The sequence below is a fragment of the Nelumbo nucifera genome, chromosome 6, assembly GCF_055504915.1.
Source record: "Nelumbo nucifera cultivar China Antique chromosome 6, China Antique-T2T, whole genome shotgun sequence".
NCBI lineage: Eukaryota > Viridiplantae > Streptophyta > Magnoliopsida > Proteales > Nelumbonaceae > Nelumbo > Nelumbo nucifera.
Genome location: NC_142654.1, coordinates 24,515,842 through 24,537,812, shown reverse-complemented (window position 1 = coordinate 24,537,812; position 21,971 = coordinate 24,515,842). Strand labels below are relative to the sequence as shown.

General features: G+C 41.3%; 2 protein-coding genes across 5 annotated transcripts; one reads left to right on the top strand and one right to left on the bottom strand.

Annotated features, from left to right (window-relative positions):
* Positions 1 to 2,641: 2,641 nt before the first annotated feature.
* LOC148790676 (uncharacterized) lies at positions 2,642 to 3,202 on the top strand. Its single transcript, XM_088890328.1, has one exon. It carries the CDS (start codon positions 2,642 to 2,644, stop codon positions 3,200 to 3,202), a length of 561 nt encoding a protein of 186 aa, XP_088746454.1.
* Positions 3,203 to 8,406: 5,204 nt separating this feature from the next.
* Positions 8,407 to 21,837, bottom strand: LOC104612732 (E3 ubiquitin-protein ligase At4g11680). Of its 4 annotated transcripts, none has more exons than XM_010280287.3 (5): positions 20,994 to 21,837; positions 20,646 to 20,768; positions 20,412 to 20,544; positions 10,209 to 10,379; positions 8,407 to 8,987 (listed from the first exon to the last, which is right to left on the bottom strand). In XM_010280287.3, exons 1-5 carry the CDS (start codon positions 21,554 to 21,556, stop codon positions 8,814 to 8,816), a joined length of 1,164 nt encoding a protein of 387 aa, XP_010278589.1. In that variant the 5' UTR covers positions 21,557 to 21,837; the 3' UTR covers positions 8,407 to 8,813. The 4 variants fall into 4 exon arrangements, with proteins under 4 accessions (XP_010278589.1, XP_088745899.1, XP_088745900.1 ...); XM_088889773.1 differs by having other exon boundaries at positions 10,209 to 10,382; positions 20,994 to 21,830; XM_088889774.1 differs by having other exon boundaries at positions 10,209 to 10,382; positions 20,646 to 20,765; positions 20,994 to 21,822.
* Positions 21,838 to 21,971: the final 134 nt, after the last annotated feature.

The following is a 21,971-nucleotide window of genomic DNA, read 5'->3' as shown; positions in this document are numbered from 1 at the left end:
GTGGTACTACAGGTTGATCGTAGGCCTCATTTAGACGTGGAGACAGTTTGTCGACCTGTTCATCACACATTTTGCCAAGTTCACCTCTAGTTTAATGAATGTAATCCAACACTGAGACCAGCCGCTCAAAGACTACATCAAATAGTTCAACCTAGAGAGGTTTCAAGTCTCGAACCTTGACCCTGCTGTTCAACTCACCACAGCGATCAACGACGTCCAACACCCCAACCTGTGCTAGATGATCGAGTTGAATCCCCCACCTACCATGGAGGAATTCCTTGATTAGGCTAGCAAGTACATCAAAGTAGAAGAGGCAGTCGGATCCCGAAAAGACCTAGCAGAAAGCAACAACAAAAGACGTAGAGAGGAAGATGACTAGGATGAGGATCACACTAAAGGAGGTAGGAAGCGAGGCAAGCAGGATTGTAGGTCATCTAGGCGTTCCAACTCCCCTACCCAACGTTCCCAATCACCTACTCGGCATTCTGGGTCATCGTCCCGAAAATCTCATACTCCCCCGATGAAGTACCAGAACTACACGTTGTTGAGACGCGAGGAGAGGGGAGGTCTTAATGGAGATCAAGTCGGTCGACTACTTGAAGAGCAACCCATCCAAATGAAATCAGGACCAGCATTGCCATTTCCATAGAAAGCGAGGTCACGACATGGAGAATTTTTGTAACCTCAAGGACAAAATTGAAGAGTGAAGAGTTAATCTGCGGAGGGTACCTAAGGCAATTCATCAAGAGAGAAGACTAAGTTGTCGATTAGCAAAGAGAGAAACCCAGTGACCAGCCACCCAGAGATCCCCCGAGGAACCAAGAAGCCAATCAACCAATCAAAGGGGTCACTAACATCATTACTGATGGCTCCATTGTGGCCAATTATAGCTTGTCGCCTGGCAAGGCCGCTGTCCAAGACCTCGTCAATGAAGAGGAGAACCCGCCGAAGATGCCAAACATCGAACCAGTGATCTCCTTCACTAACGACAACGCACATGGAGTGCAATACCTGCAAGATGACGCCCTTGTTGTCAAGTTGGTTATTAACGATTTTGAGGTAAAGAGAATCCTAGTGGACAGTGGTAGCTCACTTGATATTCTATTCTTAGAAGCCTTCGAGAAGATGGACCTTTGTAAGGAGGATCTTGTCCCTACCAACATGCATATGGTCAATTTTAGTGGGGATGTCATTAGACCATTGGGAAGAGTCAACATCTTGGTTTCAGCAAGGACCGCGCCGAATAGGGTAAGTTTCAACCATGACTTTCTTGTCATCAACAACAGTTCCCCATATAATGCCATCTTTGGACGCCCTATCTTGCATGCCCTCCGAGCGGTGGTGTCTACATACCACCTTGCTTTGAAATTCTCGACCGATTATGGGGTCGGCATAGTTCCGAGGGATCAATTGGAATCTATAAAGTGTTACGTGGCAAACCTTATAGGAAAGGGCAAACAATCTATGGTAGCAGAGTTAGAACCACTCCTAGAACACAAGGATCGAGCTCGTTCAGTGCAAAAAGTTGTCGTGGTGTGGGTCTCTGATACCGACCCCGAGAAGATGGTACAGATCGGGTCAAAACTCGAAGAACCTTTGTACTCCAAACTAACCTGTAAGGCAAATAAAGAGGAACTTCGCCCCAAAGTAGTGGATGACCATTGATGAGGAGGTTGGGAAGCTCCTCAACATGGAGGACCATTGCTACCTGAGCTGGTTAGAAAACATGGTGCTCGTTAAAGAGGCAAATGGGAAGTGGTGACTATGTATTGACTACAATGACCTCAAACTGGTAGACGTGGCCTCAAGGATCAAGTTATTGAGTTTCATGGACACATACTCCAACTACAACCAAATCCAGATGGATCTTGAAGATGAAGAAAAAACCTCCTTTGTAACCGAGACTGACCTATACTATTATAAAGCTATGCCCTTTGGCTTGAAAAATGCCAAGGCGACCTACCAGCATCTTGTAAACAAAATATTTTTTGATTTAATTGAAAATAAAATAGAAGTTTATGTTAATGATATGGTTGCAAAAAGTAGGTCAACTAATTCTCTTATTTATGATTTAATCAAGGTTTTTACCATCTTAAGAAAATACAACCTAAAGCTCAACTCAAACAAGTGTGCCTTCGATATCACATCACGTAAATTTCTGGGTTGTTGACAAGTGTAGTGACCAGTCTACTACGTAAGCAAAGTCTTGCACGCGATTGAGACCAAATATCCGAACATTAAAAAGCTCGCCTTCGCACTAATCATCTCGGCTCGGAAGCTAAGACCCTATTTCCAATCTCATACCATCGTCATCCTCACCAATCGACCCCTTTGACAAGTTTTTTAGAAGCCTGAGGTCTTGGGTTGACTAACAAAGTGGGCCATAGAGCTCAACAAGTATGACATATGGTTTGAACCATGATTGACGATCAAGGCACAAATACTGTCAAACTTCATGGCAGAGTTCACATTCAGCTCGCTGACCTCGGAACTTGACAAGCTTGAACCCATTTCGGAAGCATCTACCAACACGGGCCCTTCCCCAAATTGGGAAGAGGAACCTTGAGTCCTCCATGTGGACAAGTCGTCAAACTAGGGAGGTAGTAAAGCTAGATTGATCCTGCTGGGGCCCGATGAAGTAATGCTAGAGTACGCCCTTTGGTTCAAATTTCAAGCGTCAAGTAATGAAGTTGAGTATGAGGCTTTGATAACCGGCCTATCATTATCTAAAGAGCTTAGCATGAGGAATATGGAAGCATGCAACGACTCCCAGCTTGTGGTGAACCAGGGGAACGACCATTATGAGGCTTGGGAGCCAACGATGGCAAAGTACTTAGAAAAGGTTCGAGAGCTTATACGTCAATTTAATTCATTATCCATCCACCAGATTTTGAGGACGAAGAACGACCAGATCGATGCACTTTCAAAGTTGGTCGATGCCATGGGCAACATGAAGAGGACAGTCTACATAGAAGACCCACCACGTCCTAGCATAAAGAGGACAATAGAAGAGGAAGTCACTCCTATGCAAATCGTTGAACCATCCTGGATGGACCCCATCTTCGAGTATCTAAAGAGTGGAGCGTTGCCATCAGATCAGAACGCGACTCAAAAACTTTATCGCAAGGCAACTCACTACGTCATCATCAGCAAAAAATTGTACAAGAAGTCGTTCACCCTTCTGTACTTGCACTACCTCTGATCCAATGAAGCCAAATACATGCTCCACGAGATCCATGAAGGTCTTTGTGGTGAATACATAGGGGGTAAGGTGCTGGCCCAGAAAAACCTTAGACAAGGCTACTATTGGCCCACCATGAAGACCGATGCAATCCAGTCTGTACAACATTATGATTGGTGCTAGAGGCACACCACCATACCTACAGTACCTCATCAACCCATGACCATTTACACATTAGAGGATAGACATTCTCGATCCTTTCCCACCGGCAATCGGGCAAAGAAGGTTCTTGGTCGTGGTAGTGGAATACTTTACAAAATCAGTGGAGAATGAGTTGTTGGCGACCATTACAGGTCGGAATGTACAAACCTTCTTTTAGAAGAGTATCATATGCTAATATGGAATGCCTCGGGTCTTGACCTCGGATAACAAGAAGCAGTTTGAGGACATCAAGTTTCAAGATTGGTGTGGTGATATGGGGATTAAGCAAAATTTCATGTTGATCGCACATCTGCAAGAAAATTGGCAAACCGAGGTGACCAACAAAGCAATCCTCTAAGGTCTAAAAGCCTGACTTGCCCGAGCTAAGGGCTTGTGGGTAGATGAGCTCCCCAGTGTCTGGGTGTATCATACAATGAGTAGGATGCCAACTAGCAAAACACCCTTCAACCTGACGTACGAGACAGAAGTCATTATCCCAACTGAAATCGAGGTACCGACCCTCAGGTCGGAAACCTATAATGACGAAGAGAATGATGGTGACCTGCACACTAATATGGACTTAGTAGAAGAAGTTCGTGACGTGACGCAAATTAGAACTACTGCCTACCAGAAGAGGGTAGCTCGGTACTACAACGCTAAGGTCAAGAGACATTTCCAAATTGTGAAAAGTCATGGTGCCTGAACTAGGAGCCAAAAAGCTTGGCCCGAACTAGGAAGGTCCCTATAAGGTGACTGAGGTAATCAGGTCAGGACCTATGAACTTGAAACCTTGGAGGGGTGTCAAGTCCCCTAGATGTGGAATGCTAATAGCATAAAGATGTATTAAGTTTGAGGTGGTTCCAAGCCCATAGGATCAAAAAAAAATTCTGTGTTAGCAACAGCCAACTCAAAATTCCAAGCTGGCCCATGCGACAACCCACTATGCAATTTGGTCTTACCAACCCACTATGAGCAGTTCGGTCCGATTTGAAGCAAAGGTCCACCCTCTTTATGCACTTCTACTCATTAATTCAAAAGCCGACCTCTCGGGGGCACATCAACATAAAAGCACATCGACAAACGTTTTTTAACTTAGCATATTTCCCAAAAGTCTAAGGACTTAGAAAATAAAAGGGTGCAACAAGGTATTCATGTCGGCAAAAGAAATTCCCATTACTTAGCAAAATGAAGACAAGTACATCGATACTTCAAACAAAAAAAAAGCAAAAGCATGAAGGATCGAGCTCAGGGGATCAGAATACATAGTATTTACATGGGGGGTCTAAAGAACAGATGTAAAAGTTTCATTCTTTAGTGGGAGGTTGGTCGTCGCTGACCTTTGATGCCTCCTCCCCCTCAACCAACTCGTTGTCGCTGCTTCCATGGCCCTCCTCATCGCCGTTGCTCCCTTTGGGTTCAGAGTCTGACTCCTTGCCAACAAGCATAGCATTGAGGACATTGTAGCTGTTCCAGCTACTGAATTTGGTCTCTGGGAAGAGGGACTTGGCCAACATGTGGCAAACTTTGAAGCCCTTCCGAAAGGCTGAGAGAGCATAATCATCCTTGGCCTCTTGGCATGCGAGCAAGGTGATGTACTCCTGGATGACCTTCTCCTTTGCTTAGCAGAGCTCATTAGAGAATTTGGACCTACACTCCTCGAGCTCAGTCTTCACTTGCTCCAGCTCACCCATAAATCCTCCACCCTCTTCATCTACCTCGCTTGCTCAACCATCCCTCGAGCCACCTCAGCCCTCAAATCCCTAATTTCAGTAGCAGACTCCTCAACCTCCTTCTCTAAGACCTCGCATCGGCGGAAGCTCACCTCAGCCCAATCCATTAGGGCATGTGTTTAAGTGTTGGACTAAATGAAAAGAAAAGAGAAGGGATGACAGCATAGGGCAAACCGGAGGAAACAATTGCATTGCTTGAGGAAGATCTCGGGTACTTGCCACATTGAGATGGTGCAAGGTGATGCTACCGGTGACGATAGGGCACTTCTTGTGGTGCTCGATGACATCCTTAGGGATCACGACTACCTTGCTTAGTTCTAGCACCATTGCTAGGTCAAAGACAGAATGTCTCCCTAAGGTTCCGGTCCCTAGGATGGTAGGCTCTCTACTCGATGGAGCGGTACAATGGTCCTCGAGTGTTTGGCCCTCTACAGGCTCCCTTCTAGACTTGACCTGCGGCTTGTTCTTGATGACGACCATCGGGATCCCCTCCTCATCCGTCGACTGCGTCACCTTTGAGGCCCTTGCTCGGGGGGCATCCTTTTTCGGAAGTCTTTTTCTTCTTGCTCTACATCCTAGCGAAGAGCTCAACGACGTCCATATCTGCCATATCTTTTCTTGCAAGTATAACACGTGGTCAGCAAAAGCATCAACATAAGTGATGTACAATAACAAAAATGACCTAGGTGTTGTGACAAAAACCTACCTGGAGGACTAAGTCCGAAGTGGATCATCATCTCCTCAGCCAGAAATTCGTTGATTAGGGACTTCTTTGTGGGAACCTTGTCGCTTCTATGCCGAAGACCCTACCTTGGCACGTGCACCCCTCCGGTCCTCTCCCTCAAACGAACCACTCGATATGATAAAATTAAAAGAAAGAAAAAGGAAGGGAAGAAGACTCATTGAACTGAGGAAAGGGTGACTAAAACCAACCTGACTCGATGAGAATACCGATCTGCATGAGGTTTCAAACACTCCAACTTTGCTCAAAGTTCTCAACAGGTGCAAATGGACCCCCGGGGGGGCTGTTTATAGGTGGGGAACTCGACCTACAAATGACTGAGATTGGAACGATCCAACAGCCAAGAGACTGCAATGGCACGTATTCTGAGGCTAAATCAATTGAGCACATTTTTTACGTCTGCGGAGCTTAATTTTCGCGTAGCGTCTGCTTGTGCCTAGGACGCGACCTATTAGATGGCCCAACACAAATTGGATCTTTCCAACCTTGAACTGATGGTCCACTGAAGATCCTATGTCAAAACTCTGGCCGGACTCGCCCCTGATCAAACTACTCTCTCTCTCTGAGCTCGTCGACCTCAACCTCGGGAGTGGGGGTAATTGATGGAGGGAAACTTAGCCAACTAGTCACAAAGAGACACGTGGCACACCGAACCATCTGATGACACCTCAACGCCACATGGGGTGCGTATCTCGACCTAGGGAGACCAACCAGACACTCTGCAATAGAACAACATTTTCCACCTTGGGAGTCAAAGTCAAGGACCTTGAAGACCAACTTGCACTCCTCTAACCCGGGCAACGAACGATTCAAGCAACCGCCTCTGGGGTACCAACCTGTGTGGCAGATTGACCTTTACCTAGAGTAACACGCCTATTGCTTCCGAGTCGGGCGGTAGCACATCGCTCACTCAACATGGATAACCTCGGTCTCCATACAATTCAGAGATATTGGATGAGGATCCCCACCAACGTGGGAGAAACGTGCCTTGAAGATAACAAGCCGATAAGGTTTGACATCCCCAAATATCTCGAACACGGAATTTGGACCCCCAACGCCTATAAAAGGGACTCTACCCTCCTTTACAAAGTATGTGCAATCCAATGCAAACATAGATCTTATTCTCTTGCTCTCCTACTCTACTAACTCGACTGATTTAAGCATCGGAGTGCTCACCCCATGTTTACAATAAGGTTACGGGTTTGTGATGCCTTAAAGGGCATTATTGCGAGAAAAGATACAACAAAAAAAAGGGGGAAAAAAAAAACAAGAACATGGTGATGTGTTAGTACATGGATATTGTTACCGGAGAAGGGGGAGTCAGATCTCTCTTCTCAGCGTTTGCCACTAGAGAGGGTTGTTGATGGAGAGAGGGGCTCTAGAGTTTAGAGAAAGACGATTTTCTTTTATTGTCTGAAATTACAACAATACCCCTATTAACATATGAAACCCAGTCACACATCTTAATACCACATTTCTCACTTCGTGTTCTAAGTTCTTCAGGCCTTGTTCTTGTTCTAGAATAAGTTCTTTCTTCATTTTTTTTGCGTACCAAACATACTTCTGTACTGCAGGAACATTGGGAACAAAAGGAGTGTTCCCACAGAACAATGCCAAACGGGGCAAGCTTTGCTTTACTAATTCCTTTTCTCCAAAAGTGGTCTCTCACTTTGTTTAGATGCACATTTGTGTGACTTAGCCCACCCAATTTGCACCTCCAATCCTGAATTCCCGATATTGCACAGTTGTACCTCAGGTTGCAATGCAAATAAATTTGCACAAATGTAAAACTACGGCGGTGCAAATGATTCAAGTGTAAATTCTGACCAATTTTTATTTCAAATTTTAGCGTATTTTGTTTGATTGCAGTGCAATTTATGTAAATTGAGACATAAAGCAGAATAAAATAATACCCAAAACAAAATCAATAGAGAATTTGCATTTTTTTTTTCATTTACACTCCCATGCATTTGTACTAGTACAAATAAAATTGTACTGCAACGAAACACAGCATTAGGCTCTAAGAAATGTATTGTGCTCACTTCTTGCTTCTAAGGCTGCGTTTGGAAACGATGCAAATGGAGTGTAAATCCAGATTCAGGGTAAAATTGCACTCTGGTTCACTTTTGCTTTAGCAACATTACATTTATGCATTGACAAATGATAGAAAACACATTTTCCAATGCATATTTACATTGATAATAAGATGTAAAAGTACATCAATAAAAAAGAAGTAAATTTGCATTCAAGTGGGCTTTTGATAAAAAAAATAAAAGAAAAAGAAAAAGATATGCTTTATTGGAATTTGTGTTTGCATCCATTACCACTAAAAGTCTACTTGGTAAAAAGTTAAATTTGTCGGTGCAAAACTAACCCAACTTTGCAATTTATATGGACCATTTTACACTCTACATATTTGCATTCACACTTAAATGCATCGTTTCCAAACACAGACTAAAACACGATGGCTTATAGATCATTTCAAATAAGAGCTTTCTGAATCACTACCCTTTCCCATTCTTTCCCATGTATCTTGAATCTGCTTTTCCAACTTGTGCAAACAATAAATTTTCATTTAAAGAACTAGACTATTTCCGTTTTCGTGAATAAAAGAGAGAACAAATAGCCTCCACATTAACCCAGCCGGTTGGTTCCTTTGTAACTTACAAGACATTATACACAAGCTGGTATAGGATTAGAACACAAAACCAAAAATACAAAGGCAATGAATAATGAAGACACCCACAACTATAATAGTACCTGCACCAACACCCTTTATGCTGAAGCAGCTGGCAGCATCAATATTTCAAATGCCAGCCCTATGCCCAACTATGCAAGACAGAAAGACAGGCTACAGAACAAAATATTATACACAACTTGAACTTGTGTCAGCCTACAAGCACATATACCAGAGGATAGGAAGAGGAAATGTCACTACAATTGCTTAAGAGCCCACCTTCTATACTTCTTCCCTACCTTGATTGCCACTCCTTATGATGTTGTACTTGCAGAGGGGGCAAGTAGCATTAATGTACAACCACTTGTCTATGCAGGAACAGTGAAAATGATGACTGCAGGGAAGTTTGCGCAGTTCAGCTCCATCATCATAGGTCGAAAGGCAGATACAACATTCCTAATAGAATACCACATGTACCAAAATTAGATTACAAATGCAACTTAGGGCAAGTCCTTACTGCTAATCCAGGTTGGAGCCTATCAAAGCCCAATATAGAAATTGAACCTGTTGCTTGACCCAGTGCAGGGTGCTTGACCATAAGATAAATCACATAAAGGATAATCCAGGTTGGATAAGGTTGGGTTGGTCTGGGTTGGCATAACCGGATAAGTGGGGTGGATTATGCTAGGCTTGGAAAAGAATATCCTTACTGCTAAAAAGAATAAAAGAAATACATGTGATTATAAGATCACATCCTCACAGTTTGACACCTGCCACTACTAAAACCATGCAACTTTGTCATTTAAATTTTGTTGAGAAGAAATGGTTAAGATTTCATTCATAAAGAGGCAAATAAGCTGTTGCAAAAAACAAAATAATACAGATATTTAAATCTAGGAATAGATTTTTCTGAAGTGATCTTTACCCATCATAATCAAAACGTAAAAAAAAGGACTCTAAATGGGTCACTGAGACTCCATTTCTAATGACCTGCTATTTCAGTGCCATGGGAGCATGATATGGGGCATTCTACATGACATCAGACAGAAGCACTTGGTGTCAGGTAGGCAAAACCAGTCATGATTCCATGGCACTGAAATAGCAGAACCAATCCAATTGGAAGAGAAAAAAATGGTCTGAACTTAAGCCCAAGAAAGAAGCAGCCACCTTATCTGTCTTTGGAATTCTGATTGCCCAGATATGTCAGGTAGGCAAAACCAGTCCATTGTAAGTTCTAAACATACAAAGAGAATAATTATGAAGTAAAACATTAATATTCATTACCGGGTCCAGGTTGCGTCAGGTTTACCAACAGAATCAATCCAAGTTTAATCCAGGGTCTAAAACTGTCAGATAAATTCCAACATGGTTAACTGGGTCTGGGTTTGAGCCTGACCCAAGTTGCAACTTGCAACTGCATACCAATTGGTAAGTCATGTGGGCAGGGGTTGCTATCTAAAACCCTATGTATCTTCTTCTCTGAAGTACTTCTATAATGAATCTTTCACAAGTAATATTTGTAATATTTTTGTAGTACAAGCTGTAGTACTTCCATATAAGAACAGTGGGATACTAATACAAGAGAACAAATTAACATGTTGAAGTGCCAATATAATTCAATATGTGAAAATCAGATTTTTAATCAATGATAAAAAAAATAAGAACCAAACAACTTACAGCATCTTCCAGTGAGAGAACATGTTCAATTGGTGTTTCAGTGTCAGACACACACTTGGTCATTATTCCTCCAAAAGGGCCTTGTATCTCACCAGTAATTTTCTCAAAATTACCAATCCTCTGGAATTTATATTTTGGTAGTTGGTCAATATCCTCCTTGGAAGCACCTTCCTGCTTTCAAAAATAAGATTATACACAGCATTTAGAAATAAAAAAAGGACCATCACCTAATGTTGTCCTAGCTATGTGGGGTCTTGGGAGGGGTAGACTGGATACAGTCCTAACTTTTAGCATTTTTTGCACTAAGTGACCACTCTCAGATTGAAACCAAAGTTTTCACACTTCCAGCCTGAGATTTTACCATTACACCAAGCAATGGTCTGTGAATTTACCATTGCACAGCATCCAGAAATAGAGGCTGGAACTAACTGATAGAAATTCAACCCCAAATTGGTTTAACTAGCATTGCCCAATATGCTAATAAGAAAAGAAACACACAACAAGGAATACATCAACTTTCTATGTACAAGAATAAATAATCAAGCATTCCTCATATTATGGTTAAGATTAAAAAAAAGGGATAATTATCATAAAGACTGTCACTGCAAATGAAACTAGCTTTAATGACAAAACTGGAGAATCTAATTACAATTCTCACTAATCATTTCAGCTCTTTCTAAATTAGATAATGTAAGATGGAAATTAAATCATCAATTGCTTTGTTCTTCCTTTTATTCTAATGTGATCCCCTTGAATGAATTTAGCTTCATCATTGTATTTGTCATTTCCTTTCCTAAGGAGGGTAAGAAAGAGAGCCACACACACACAGGAAAACAAATGAATATGTGCTTTCAAGAGAAAATATCAGACAAGGTAACCCACTATATCTTTTTCTATTTCTGCTAGTTTCAGAAGCTCTCTGCAGTTTTGAGACATAATGAATCAGAAAAAAGATTAACGGGGTGAAAATTTGTAGGCTGGCTCCCCCATGATTGCATCTGCTCTTTGCTGATGATAGCTATATTTTTTGCAAAGCAAACTTTAGTGAGGATGAGACTATTCTCTCAATTTTGAAATTGTATGGGAGAGCTTCAGGACAAAAAGTTAACCTCTCCAAAACTGAAATGTCTTTTAGTGTCAATACTCTTCCCGGAACTCAACGAGTGCTTTCCAAATCTTTGAAAATTAGAAGAGCATTGAATCCCGGAGTGTATCTCGGCCTTCCCTCAGACATTGGTAGATCCAAGAGAGAAGCCTTTAATTTTATTTTCGAGATAATTATCAAGAGGACCCAAGGATGGGAAGATAAATTCCTTTTCTATGCAGGCAAGGAAGTTCTTATAAAATCTGTACTCAGTGCCCTTACCAACTATATCATGTCATGTTTCCTTTTGCCTAGCTCTCTGTGTGATGATATCATGAAAGCCCAAAGAAGGTTTTGGTGGGGAAGCTCCCTCAAGATCCAAAAGTTATAATTTAGTTGGAAGACTCTATTATAATCAAAAAAGGAGGGGCTGGGTCTTAGAGATTTAAGAAATATGAATTTGGCTCTCCTATCTAAGCAAGGTTATAGTCTCTTAAGTTATGTTTGGTTTGAAGAAGGTAGGGAAAGGAAGGGAAAAGTAGGAAAACCTATACAAGGTCTGTAAAGGTTACCCTACCTTTCCCTACTTTTTCCTTCAAACCAAACATAACCTTAGAGATTTCTCAATCTCTGATAGCAAGATTTTTTAAGGCCAAATACCATGCAAACTCTTCCTTCTTGCATGCCCAATGTCCTTAGTCCATTTCTTGGGGATGGAGAAACTTGATTAAAGGTTGTGAGCTTCTCACTAAAGGTCTGTTTTGGCAAGTTGGTACTGATGAGGCAATTAAAACATGAACCTTGGGTCCTTCTTCCCATGGACCAACCTGCTAATGTTGAGGTGCACGTTGTAAGGAATCTCATTGACAGCAGAATAGAATATCGGATGTTGGAAAGATTAATTCTATTTTCCAATGGAAATCACTAGAATCTACATCCCGCATCAGGAAGTTGAGGATAAGCTCGTATGGAGCTGTGAAAGAAACGGCATGTTCTCAGTCGGGTCAGATTTTTTCTTGCAAACTCTCAAGAACAGGGTGTAGTACAGGTCGGTATTCCTAATGGTAAAGCTACTATATGGAAACATATCTGGACCTAGAACAAAGAACTTTATGTGGATAGCCATCCATAACAGTCTTCTGGTAAGGGGTAATCTGATCAAGTGTGGTATTGGCACCATCTCCTCCTGTCTTTGTGCCATGAAAACATAGAAACCACAGAACATGCTATTCTTTTCTGCCCAGTGGCAATCCCTATCTGGTTTGGTTCATAACTGGACTTCTGTTTTTCTTATGAACCAAATGCCTCTCTTAGAAGCTTATTGGTACAGCTGTTAGGGAATAATTCTCTGTCAAAACAGGGGGAAAAAACAAATTATGTTTGCATTTCTCTATTATTACATGGCATATCTGGAATAACAGAGCAGAAGAGGTAGGTCCTATTTCTCAATATAAAAGGTTGAAGAGAAATCATGCTAAGGCAGTCTTTGATATGAGATCAGATGGAGGCAGAGAGAAAAACAACTTGGCTGAAGGTTGGGGACAGGAACACAAACTTCCTTCATAAAATCGCAAATGCCCGAAACAGATTCAAGGAAATCAGCAAATAAGGAATGTGAAGGAAGACTAGGAGAAACAAATGAAGAAATCAAGGCCATTGCTACATCTTTCTACAAAAACTTATATAAAGAGCCTTGTACTTCCAGACCTCTTCCAATTAATGCGCCTTTTAAGAGACTGTCAGATGAGCAGAGTCTCCCTTAGAAAGGCCTTTCACTGAGGAGGAGACTAAGGATACAATCAGAAATCTAGAGACAGAGAAATCCCCTGGACCAGATGGTTTGACTAATCTCTTTTATATAAAATGTTGGGACATTATCAAGCAAGATCTACTAAATGTTTTTCAGAACTTTCACAAATCGGCATCCTTACAAAGAAGTATGAATAACACCTTTATCTCTCTCATTCCTAAGGTTGTTGGAGCTACAAACTTAAAAGATTCAGACCCATTAGTCTCCTAAATAGCTTTTATAAGATTCTGGCAAAGGTGCTGGCTGAGAGGATGAAGAAGGTTCTATCCAATGTAATTTCTGACAATCATTGTCCATTTGTTCCTGGTAGACAAATGTTGGACAGTGTCCTGATTGCAAATGAACTAATTGACTCTAGAAGAAGGGATGGAAAACCTGGTCTGATTTGTAAATTGGATATTTAGAAGGCCTATGATCATGTCTGTAGAGAACAGTAATGTGGACCCCACTAAGGTGGTCCCCACTGTTCGTATGTCAGCAATAAGTTATGATTAGGATTAGTTCTTTATGATAAGATTAGGCCTAGTCTTTTATAAGATTAGGATTAGTCTTATCATAAAGAACTAATCCTAATCATAACTTATTGCTGACATACGAACAGTGGGGACCACCTTAGTGGGGTCCACATTAGTGTTCTCTACAATGTCAATTGGAGATATCTTGATTTTGTACTGGCAAAGATGAATTTTGGATGGCTTTGAAATCTGTCCGTGGGGGGGGTGGGGAATGCACATGCTCCAATTTGCTGATGATACTCTCTGTTTTATTGATGCTGCTCCTGATCAGTTGGAATTGATGCTTGGTATCCTATGCTGGTTTGAAGTGGTTACTGGACTGAAAGTAAATCTGGGGAACAGTGTAGTCTTTCTTGTGGACCAGGTTGACAACTCGGAAGCTTTAGCTGAAGTGCTGGCCTGTCATGTTAATTACCTTCCACGGGAATACCTGGGGCTCCCCTGTAATCGAGCGGATGGAAAGAAAGTTGGCCTCTTAGAAGGCAGAATACCTCTCTGCTGGAGGTAGAGTAGCACTTTTGAAGAGTACTCTCTCTAATCTCCCCACCTATTCTCTCTCCCCCCCCCATCCCATCCAAGATGGCAAAAAAAATTGGAATCCCTTCAGTGGAACTTCCTTTGGAGAGGGTGGGAAGATGAAAAGAAAAATCATCTTGTTATGTGGGATCAGGTGTGCTTGCCTTTAGAGGGAGGAGGTCTGGGTTTAAGGAAATTAAAAACTTTTAATACTGCCCTCCTGAGTAAGTGGATATGGAGATTTGGAGCTGAAAGGAATGCTTGGTGGAGGATTTTAATTGCAAATAATTTGACGTGGACTGTGGTAATTGGACTTCTTTGGACCCTCTGCAAAATCGGGGTTGTTCTCTTTGGAAAGGAATTCTGAAGTCCCTCCCTGCTTTCTCAGCTGGGTTAGGCTTTAAGATTGGTAGAGGAAACAGAATAAAATTCTGGAAGGATCCCTGGTGCATGGACACTCCTCTTGCAGAAGCTTTCCCCCTGCTCTATTAGTGTGCTGCAAACCCAGAAATCACAGTTGCTGAATCTTATGACACGAATGGTGGCTCCATCTCCTGGAGTCCTCTCTTTAGGAGAAATCGTTTTGACTGGGAGTTGGATCATCTTATGGAGTTCATGCAACTTTTACAGAGGCAAAGCATTTCAGTAAATTTGGATGATGATTGGAGTTGGAAGTGGAGTGCAGATGGTATGCTTTCAGTCAAGTCTATGGCGTCTAAGCATAGTAAGACAGGGGTTGTTGGCTTCCCAAGAAAACAGGTGTGGAACCCAATCAGCCCTTCCAAGGCAAACTTGTCTGGGTTTTGACCCTAAACAAGTGTCTCTCAAAAGTCAATTTGGATAGGAGAGGGTTGCAGATCCCTGATCTGAACTGTGGGCTGTGTGGACTTGTACCAGAGACAATAGATCACCTCAGTATCCACTGCCACATTTCTGCTAAGATTTGGGACCACATTCTCAAAGCTGCAGGGGTTGACTGGGTCATGCCCAGCTCTGTCAAAGACCTGTAATGTTGCTGGAAGCTGCCTGGCCTGAAGAAAAAGGGGAAGCTGATCTGGAGAACCATACATATGGCTGTTCTGGTGTCCATTTGGTCTGAGAGAAACAGTTGAATTTTCTGTAACAAAGCAAAAAACACAGAAGATTTGGTACATATTTCTGTGTGCAAACTTGCTTCTTGGATGTCTGTAAGATCTGAGTTTAAGCATCAAAATGTATTTGACACTTTATTCTCAGTCTATTTGGAGCCGGTAATGAGGTTCCCCTCTCTGTCCAATGAGGTGTACTGGGAAGTTGTTGGAATCTTTTCTTTTCTATAATTAACAAATTCTTACCTTACCTTTCCAAAAAAAATTGTCCATCATGATCAGACTCCTAATCCTGTGCATACCATTGAAAATAGAAACAGATTACTGCAGCACATCTCAACTCAGCTGGGTCAGTCTCAATCTAGCCACCAGTTGATAACGAAGAAGAATTCCCCACACATATTTTGCTTCACTTCTAGTGGACGGTGTATGTAGGTTGTGGAATTGCTCTTTTTGATGAATCTCAGAAATTTTTGGCTGCCACGTCTTTGGAAGTTATTCCTAGAAATGCTCTGTTCTTGAAGGTTCATGCTTTACTCTTGGGTTTGTGTTTTGCTAAAAATCTGGGGAAGAGAGCTATTTCAATCAGCTCAGATACTCATATTCTACTGAAGCCTCTGAATGATAACTCCCTGAGTTTACCAAGTGATGTCTGCCCTATTTTTTGTGATATACTTGAAGAAAGATTGTGGTTTGACCATGTCTTTTTTGTTTATATTCCCAGATCTGTTGTCAAGATAGCTCGTTACCTAGATAGTAGAAATTGCCCCAAAGGTGAATGAGACACAAGTAAAAAATCCCCATGGGGCAAGTACACCAGATCCCACAATCTTGAGAGGATCCAAAAAATATTCTTAAGAGACTCAATGAGACATCAAATTTTTAACATTAAACTTCCATAAAGAAAAGGCTCATTATGAAAACATGGAAACCGGCAAGGTCCTTCAGACTCAAATTTATTTATTATTAATTAATGAAAAAGAATATTGTTCTTAAAAGATGCCTAGCAAAACCATTGTATTAGGTTGGCACAAAGCCACCTAGCCCGTCCTTACCATGTTATGTTACAAATTTCCCTAAAACAGATGACCCCCCCCATTCACCCCTTGCATGGTCAATGCACCAGATACTCCATTTGCTGGTCTATGATTGCAAACACACACACACACACACTTGCTTCCATTATAGTTGTTGGAAGCCATCAAAGTCTAGTTCAATTTGGTGCACATTTGTTGGTGTCCACTTTACCGGTACGGAACACCTGGTACTTGATGACAAAGTAACCAATTCGCACGTGTGCATGCACGTAGGGCACTGGGGTTGTCAATGGACCAGATATTGGCCCAACATGAATCCATTACAGATGGACCAGGTCCAATCCAATCCAATAAATACTTTGGACAATTAAGTCTGATTCAGACAGGGTCAACTGAAACCCGGTCCCTATTACAGTTTACAGATGGAGTGAGCAAGTGAGCAAGTGAGCATGCATAAAGACAATGTCCTAAATTAAATAGGGAGAGGTTCACAGGTCAAAGGTTCAACGACGGTCGAATGTGATGATGTGAAATATACATATATATACCACAGATCACATAAAAACTATAAATAATATATTATAAAACTAATGTTATACTTGAATGTGGTGGATAGATGGCTAATTATTTGATTTTTAAAGTAATTGACCAGGGTTCAAACCTCTTAACTCACATTTTAAAATACATGTGCATTGATGCAATATGCACATTAAAAATTCATAATCAACACATAATGAAGTGGACTAATGGTGACAAGACAATATGCATGGGAAAAAGCTTATGGGTTCAAATCGTGCCACTTGCATTTTAAAAATTCCACACATTTGAGACCTGGGCAGTTTTACGAAACTGAGACTGGTTCACTGGTTTCCCAGTTAAACCATCCAGTCAGCCGGTTTTAGGCGGTTTTCTACCTATTCCAGTTTCTAGGGTATGACCAAACCAGATATATGCCTGGGTCACAGTTCAGCCAGAATGACCGGATGGTCCGATCCGGTTTCCTAAACACTGTTAAATATCATAAGAAATATCAGATATGATGTACCTATTACAACGTCACCTGCATGCCTAGGCTGCTCCATTGACTATGCGTTTTGGAAACACTGTATACACATTAGATGAGGCACCTTTTTACAGTTCATTCACGACATCTTTCTTATTTTATCAGTAGTTTATCCATGACATTCTTTCACCAAGATCAGTCTATGTGTCTTTTGTACTGATGTAATCTTCCATAGGTTGCCCTACATATATAGCTGACACCACCAGACTATTCTCTCTCTCTCTCTGGTTTATGTGCCTCAGGTTGCCCTACATATAAATAATATAGCTGGCGCCACCAGCCTATTCTTTTGGTCTTCTTTTGATCTCCCTCCTTCTCTCTCTCTCTTCAGTTTATATGCCTCAGGTTGCCATACATATAAATAATATAGCTGGCACCACCAAACTATACGCCTGATATCCAATTTCAAACTGCACATGGTTTTTATGCAGTTCCAAACCAAGATCCAAATTTTCCAATCTGATAATGTGAAGGAGTATTTCCATGGTGATCTTACTAAATTTTTTTCTTCTTGTGGTTCTCACCACCAGTGCCAAAACCCCCCAGTAGAACAGGGCTGCAAAGAGGATGAATTGCCATCTCCTTGAAGTTGCTAGAGGGATGTTTTTACATATGCATGTAGCAAAGAGGTTTTGGATGGATGTTGTTATGGTTGATGCCTACATTATAAATTATATGCCTTCTTGGGTATTGGAATATAAGGCTCCACATCAACTTCTCCTCCCTAAAGCACCATTGTTTCCCATACCCATGCCTGTCTTTGGTTATCAATGTTTTGTCCATTACTTGTCTCCTAATCGTGGTAAATTCAATCCCAAAGCTATAAGTTGTGTTTTTCTTGGTTACCCCTCATCTCAAAAGGGATATCGATGTTTTGACCCAATGTCCCAGAAATACTTCACTTCTATGGATGTATTCTTTGGGAATGAGCCTTTATTTCCAATTCCTCCTCAGGGGGAGAGTAAGTTTGAGGAGAAATAGATTCTCTTATCTCTTGTTCCTAACCCTCCTCCATTATGTGTCTTTCTTCAACGTCAAAAAGGCCAAAGCCAATGAATTTAAAAGTCGTGGAACACCCTACAACTTTGCAACAATACCATCATACTCTTAGGGGACAAATCCCTCCCATCTAGGTATTATTATTCCTATTAAAATTCTTTTTTTTTAGAAAAGGTAAAGTATATTTATATTAATAAAAGGTCTTGTGTACAATGAGTAGTTGTACTCATTGATATTCTGATTAATATTCCTAAACCTATTCACATTGATACCTCTATCAATGATTTGGACCCTCCTACTACAAAGAGGAAAAGTGTCAGATCATATACCATTCACCATCCATGGCCCATTTCTTGTCTTATGAAAACACCCCACCCTCATTTCATCCTTTCCTTTTAGCCATTGACAGTGTCGCCCTTCCCAAGAATGTTATAGAGGCTTTATTGCTCCCTAAATGGACAAATGCAATGAAAGAAGAGATAAATGCCTTACATAAAGATGATGCACAGGAGTTAGTGGATGAAGGAAAGGAACCAATTGGATGTAAATGGATATGTTCTCTGTAAAACATAAGGCAGATGGTACAGTAGAGAGGTATAAAGCCCAATTAGTTGCAAAGGGATTTACACAAGTGTATGGAATAGATTATATAGAGACCTTTGCTCCAACTGCAAAGATGGACTCCATTAGAGCTCTACTCTCCTTGGCTGCAAATCTGGACTAGGAACTTCATCAATTAGATATTAATAATGCCTTTTTAAATGGGGATTTAGAGGAAGAGGTGTACACGGTCCAACCGCCTGTTTTTTATGCTAGAGGTAGTGAACAAAAGGTGTGCAAATTGAAGAAGTCTTTGTATGGCCTAAACAATCTCCAAGGGCTTGGTTTAGCAGATTTCATCAGGCTACGCAGCAAATGGGAATATGGGAGTCAAATAAAAGGTTCCTAGCCACGTATATACACCACACAATTTGAGGTGAAGGATCTGGATCCATTACGTTACTTTCTTGGATTTAAAGTTGCCCACTCACAAGGGATCTTCATTTCCCAAAGGAAATACATCCTAGATCTATTGAATGATACAGGCAAGTTAGGGGCAAAACCATATGACACCCCTATGGATATGAATCACAAACTAGGTGATTGTCAAGGGGAACCAATAAAAGATGTTATACAATATCAAAGACTTGTGGTGAGGCTCTTATACTTGTCCATGATTCGGCCTAGCATAGCTTATGCAGTGAGTGTTCTCAGTCAGTTTATGAATGCTCTTAAGGCCGCTCACCTAGAGGTAGCAGAGAGAGTGCTCAGATATTTAAAGCAATTCCTAGGAACAAGGCTTCTTTTTAAGAAGCATGGGCAATATGACAATGACGTCTGTACTGATGCAAATTGGGCTAGTTCAATGGATGACAGAAAATCTACTAGTGGCTATTGTACCTTTGTGGGAGGAAATCTTGTTACTTGGCAGAGTAAGAAACAGTGTTGTGGCAAGGTCTAGTATGGAGGCAAAATACAAGGCTATGTCCCATGGTGTTGCTGAAGTTTTATGGGATTAAAAACTTAATAGGAAAATTGGGTTTCTCAGTTGATGGTCCTATATCACTCTAATAAATAGATTAAGTGATCACTTTGTGTTTGTTAGGACTTAGGTGGAATCAAATGTGACACGGATAAAACCTGCAAAGTTTCATGGAGGTGAAGTAGGGATGGATATCAAGAAAACAAATTGTTACCCCATAAACAAATATGCCCTGAAATTTCCTCAAACCACTCAAGATTTTTATTGAAAATTGTAGAATTAAGATGCTTGTTGAATACATCCAGAGGTAATAAGATTCATGGAAATGAAACGAATCATAAGTTATAATGACCCATTTAAACATACTGCATGGCTTCATTAGATGCACAATTTGAAAATTGATTTCCTGAGTTAAATACTCCAAAATCGTGTTGCCCAATTTTCTTTGTGTACTCTAGCCAAATCAGGGGGGGAAGCAAACTTCAAGTTAATAAGGAACAGCTAAAATCACAATCAACATATTAGCATTATCTGTGGAACTAACTAGGAACAAGGATCGGGTAAGATACCTGGTCTGCTACAGCATACAAGACTGCAATTATACATGGAAGACAGCAGCAAACAGCAATACCAATCACACATGCCAAGGCAACGCAGAAAATCACAAAGAAGACATCAAATGCTAGAAAAATTATACAAAGCCTGCCAATAAAAAACAAAAAAAAAGGTCGATTGAGAAACATTTGTCAAAGTTAAACTAAGCTTCACGAGTTCAAACAGCATAAATAGAGAGGTATGCCAACCAGTAAAGCTGAGGAGAATCACGTATCAAAGCTTGGCCACCAGCGGATACCCAGTAGAACCCAATGATCCACCATATAAATGAAAACATTGTATTTGCGGATTCCAGATGTTTTGCCACACTGCTGCAAAGGAAGTGAACTGTGAACAAGTGAATGGTGTTCCACAAGGTATAGTATGTGATGATTCCTTGATTGCATTGAGTTAGGGATGTCTACCCAACCCAACTTCCACATCAGTACTAACAACGTCTGAGTGGTTATCAGAAAAAATAATTGGTTGTAAACTTGTAATCAAAGGATGGAAATGCAAGATTTTCCTCTTACTAATAATATTGTTAGTGACAATACCCGGTTCCCTCCTCATCCTGCCGCATCGCCGTCGTATAATCGCCAGCATCCCCTGCATCATCTCGATAGCTTGTACTCAAATTCCCACTACTCCCGTCTCCACCTTGCTCCAATGATGTCGATCGATGTGATGGGTGCCGGCGTCTATACTCAGCATAGACGCATACCATGTGCAGGATACATTGCACAGCATACCCCATAATCCACAACCTCAAAGGCATTGACGGGGATTCATTTCTGCTCAAGATCAGAAACGCAACCGCCACAATCACAAAAGCCATATTCCAAACCATGTCCAGAACAACAACTGGTCTTGAATAAGCCCAATCGCTCTGTCGCTCTTCCAATTGCTCTGCCGCCGTCTCTCGGACCAGCATCGATGGCTCCCTCAACATCCGACGGCTGCTCGCTCTTTGGAGAAACCGAGCAGCTCCGCGTAAACTCGGCCTCCGGCCAATCCTACGACTTCGATCTTCATCTCCACTTCTGTCCGAATTTCCGAGCAACGGTGTCGAATCAACAATATCATCGGGATTTGAATTCGGATACCTCGTTGTTGCCATCCTCGAACTCTTCCCTTCGGATGACAGAAACCCTAACTCTAATCAATCCCACAGCTCCTGCTGCCCGATTCGAGTCGACTTCATCAAGTGAAGCCAAAAAAAATAAAGCAAGTAAAATAAGAAATTACTTTCTCCCGAATTTCAGTCAATACACTTTCTGCAATTAAAGATAGGTAAACACGATTGTTAATTCACGATCGGTGGAAACAACGACAAAAACAAATGGACACTTCCGGACAGATGAACGTCTTCACTTGAGAACATGTATGGAATTGCAATCGAATCTTATCGAATCGAACCGGATATGATGTGAATCAAAATTTTTTTTTGGGCAAATTTGTTGTACCCTTAGGCTGTGTTTGGTTTGGAGGAAAAGGTAGGGAAAGGAAGGGAAAAAGCGAAATATTGTCTTAAA

Bases quoted from the DNA above. Each gene is read 5' to 3' on its own strand.
- LOC148790676 (XM_088890328.1), top strand. From the start codon at position 2,642: ATGCTAGAGTACGCCCTTTGGTTCAAATTTCAAGCGTCAAGTAATGAA.
- LOC104612732 (XM_088889773.1), bottom strand. From the start codon at position 21,556: ATGGCAACAACGAGGTATCCGAATTCAAATCCCGATGATATTGTTGAT. The intron at 20,545-20,645 runs GTTGGCATACCT...TTTTATTGGCAG, and splicing joins GATTCTCCTCAGCTTTACTG to GCTTTGTATAATTTTTCTAG. The intron at 8,988-10,208 runs GTAAGTTGTTTG...GTATTCTATTAG, and splicing joins TTCTCTCACTGGAAGATGCT to GAATGTTGTATCTGCCTTTC.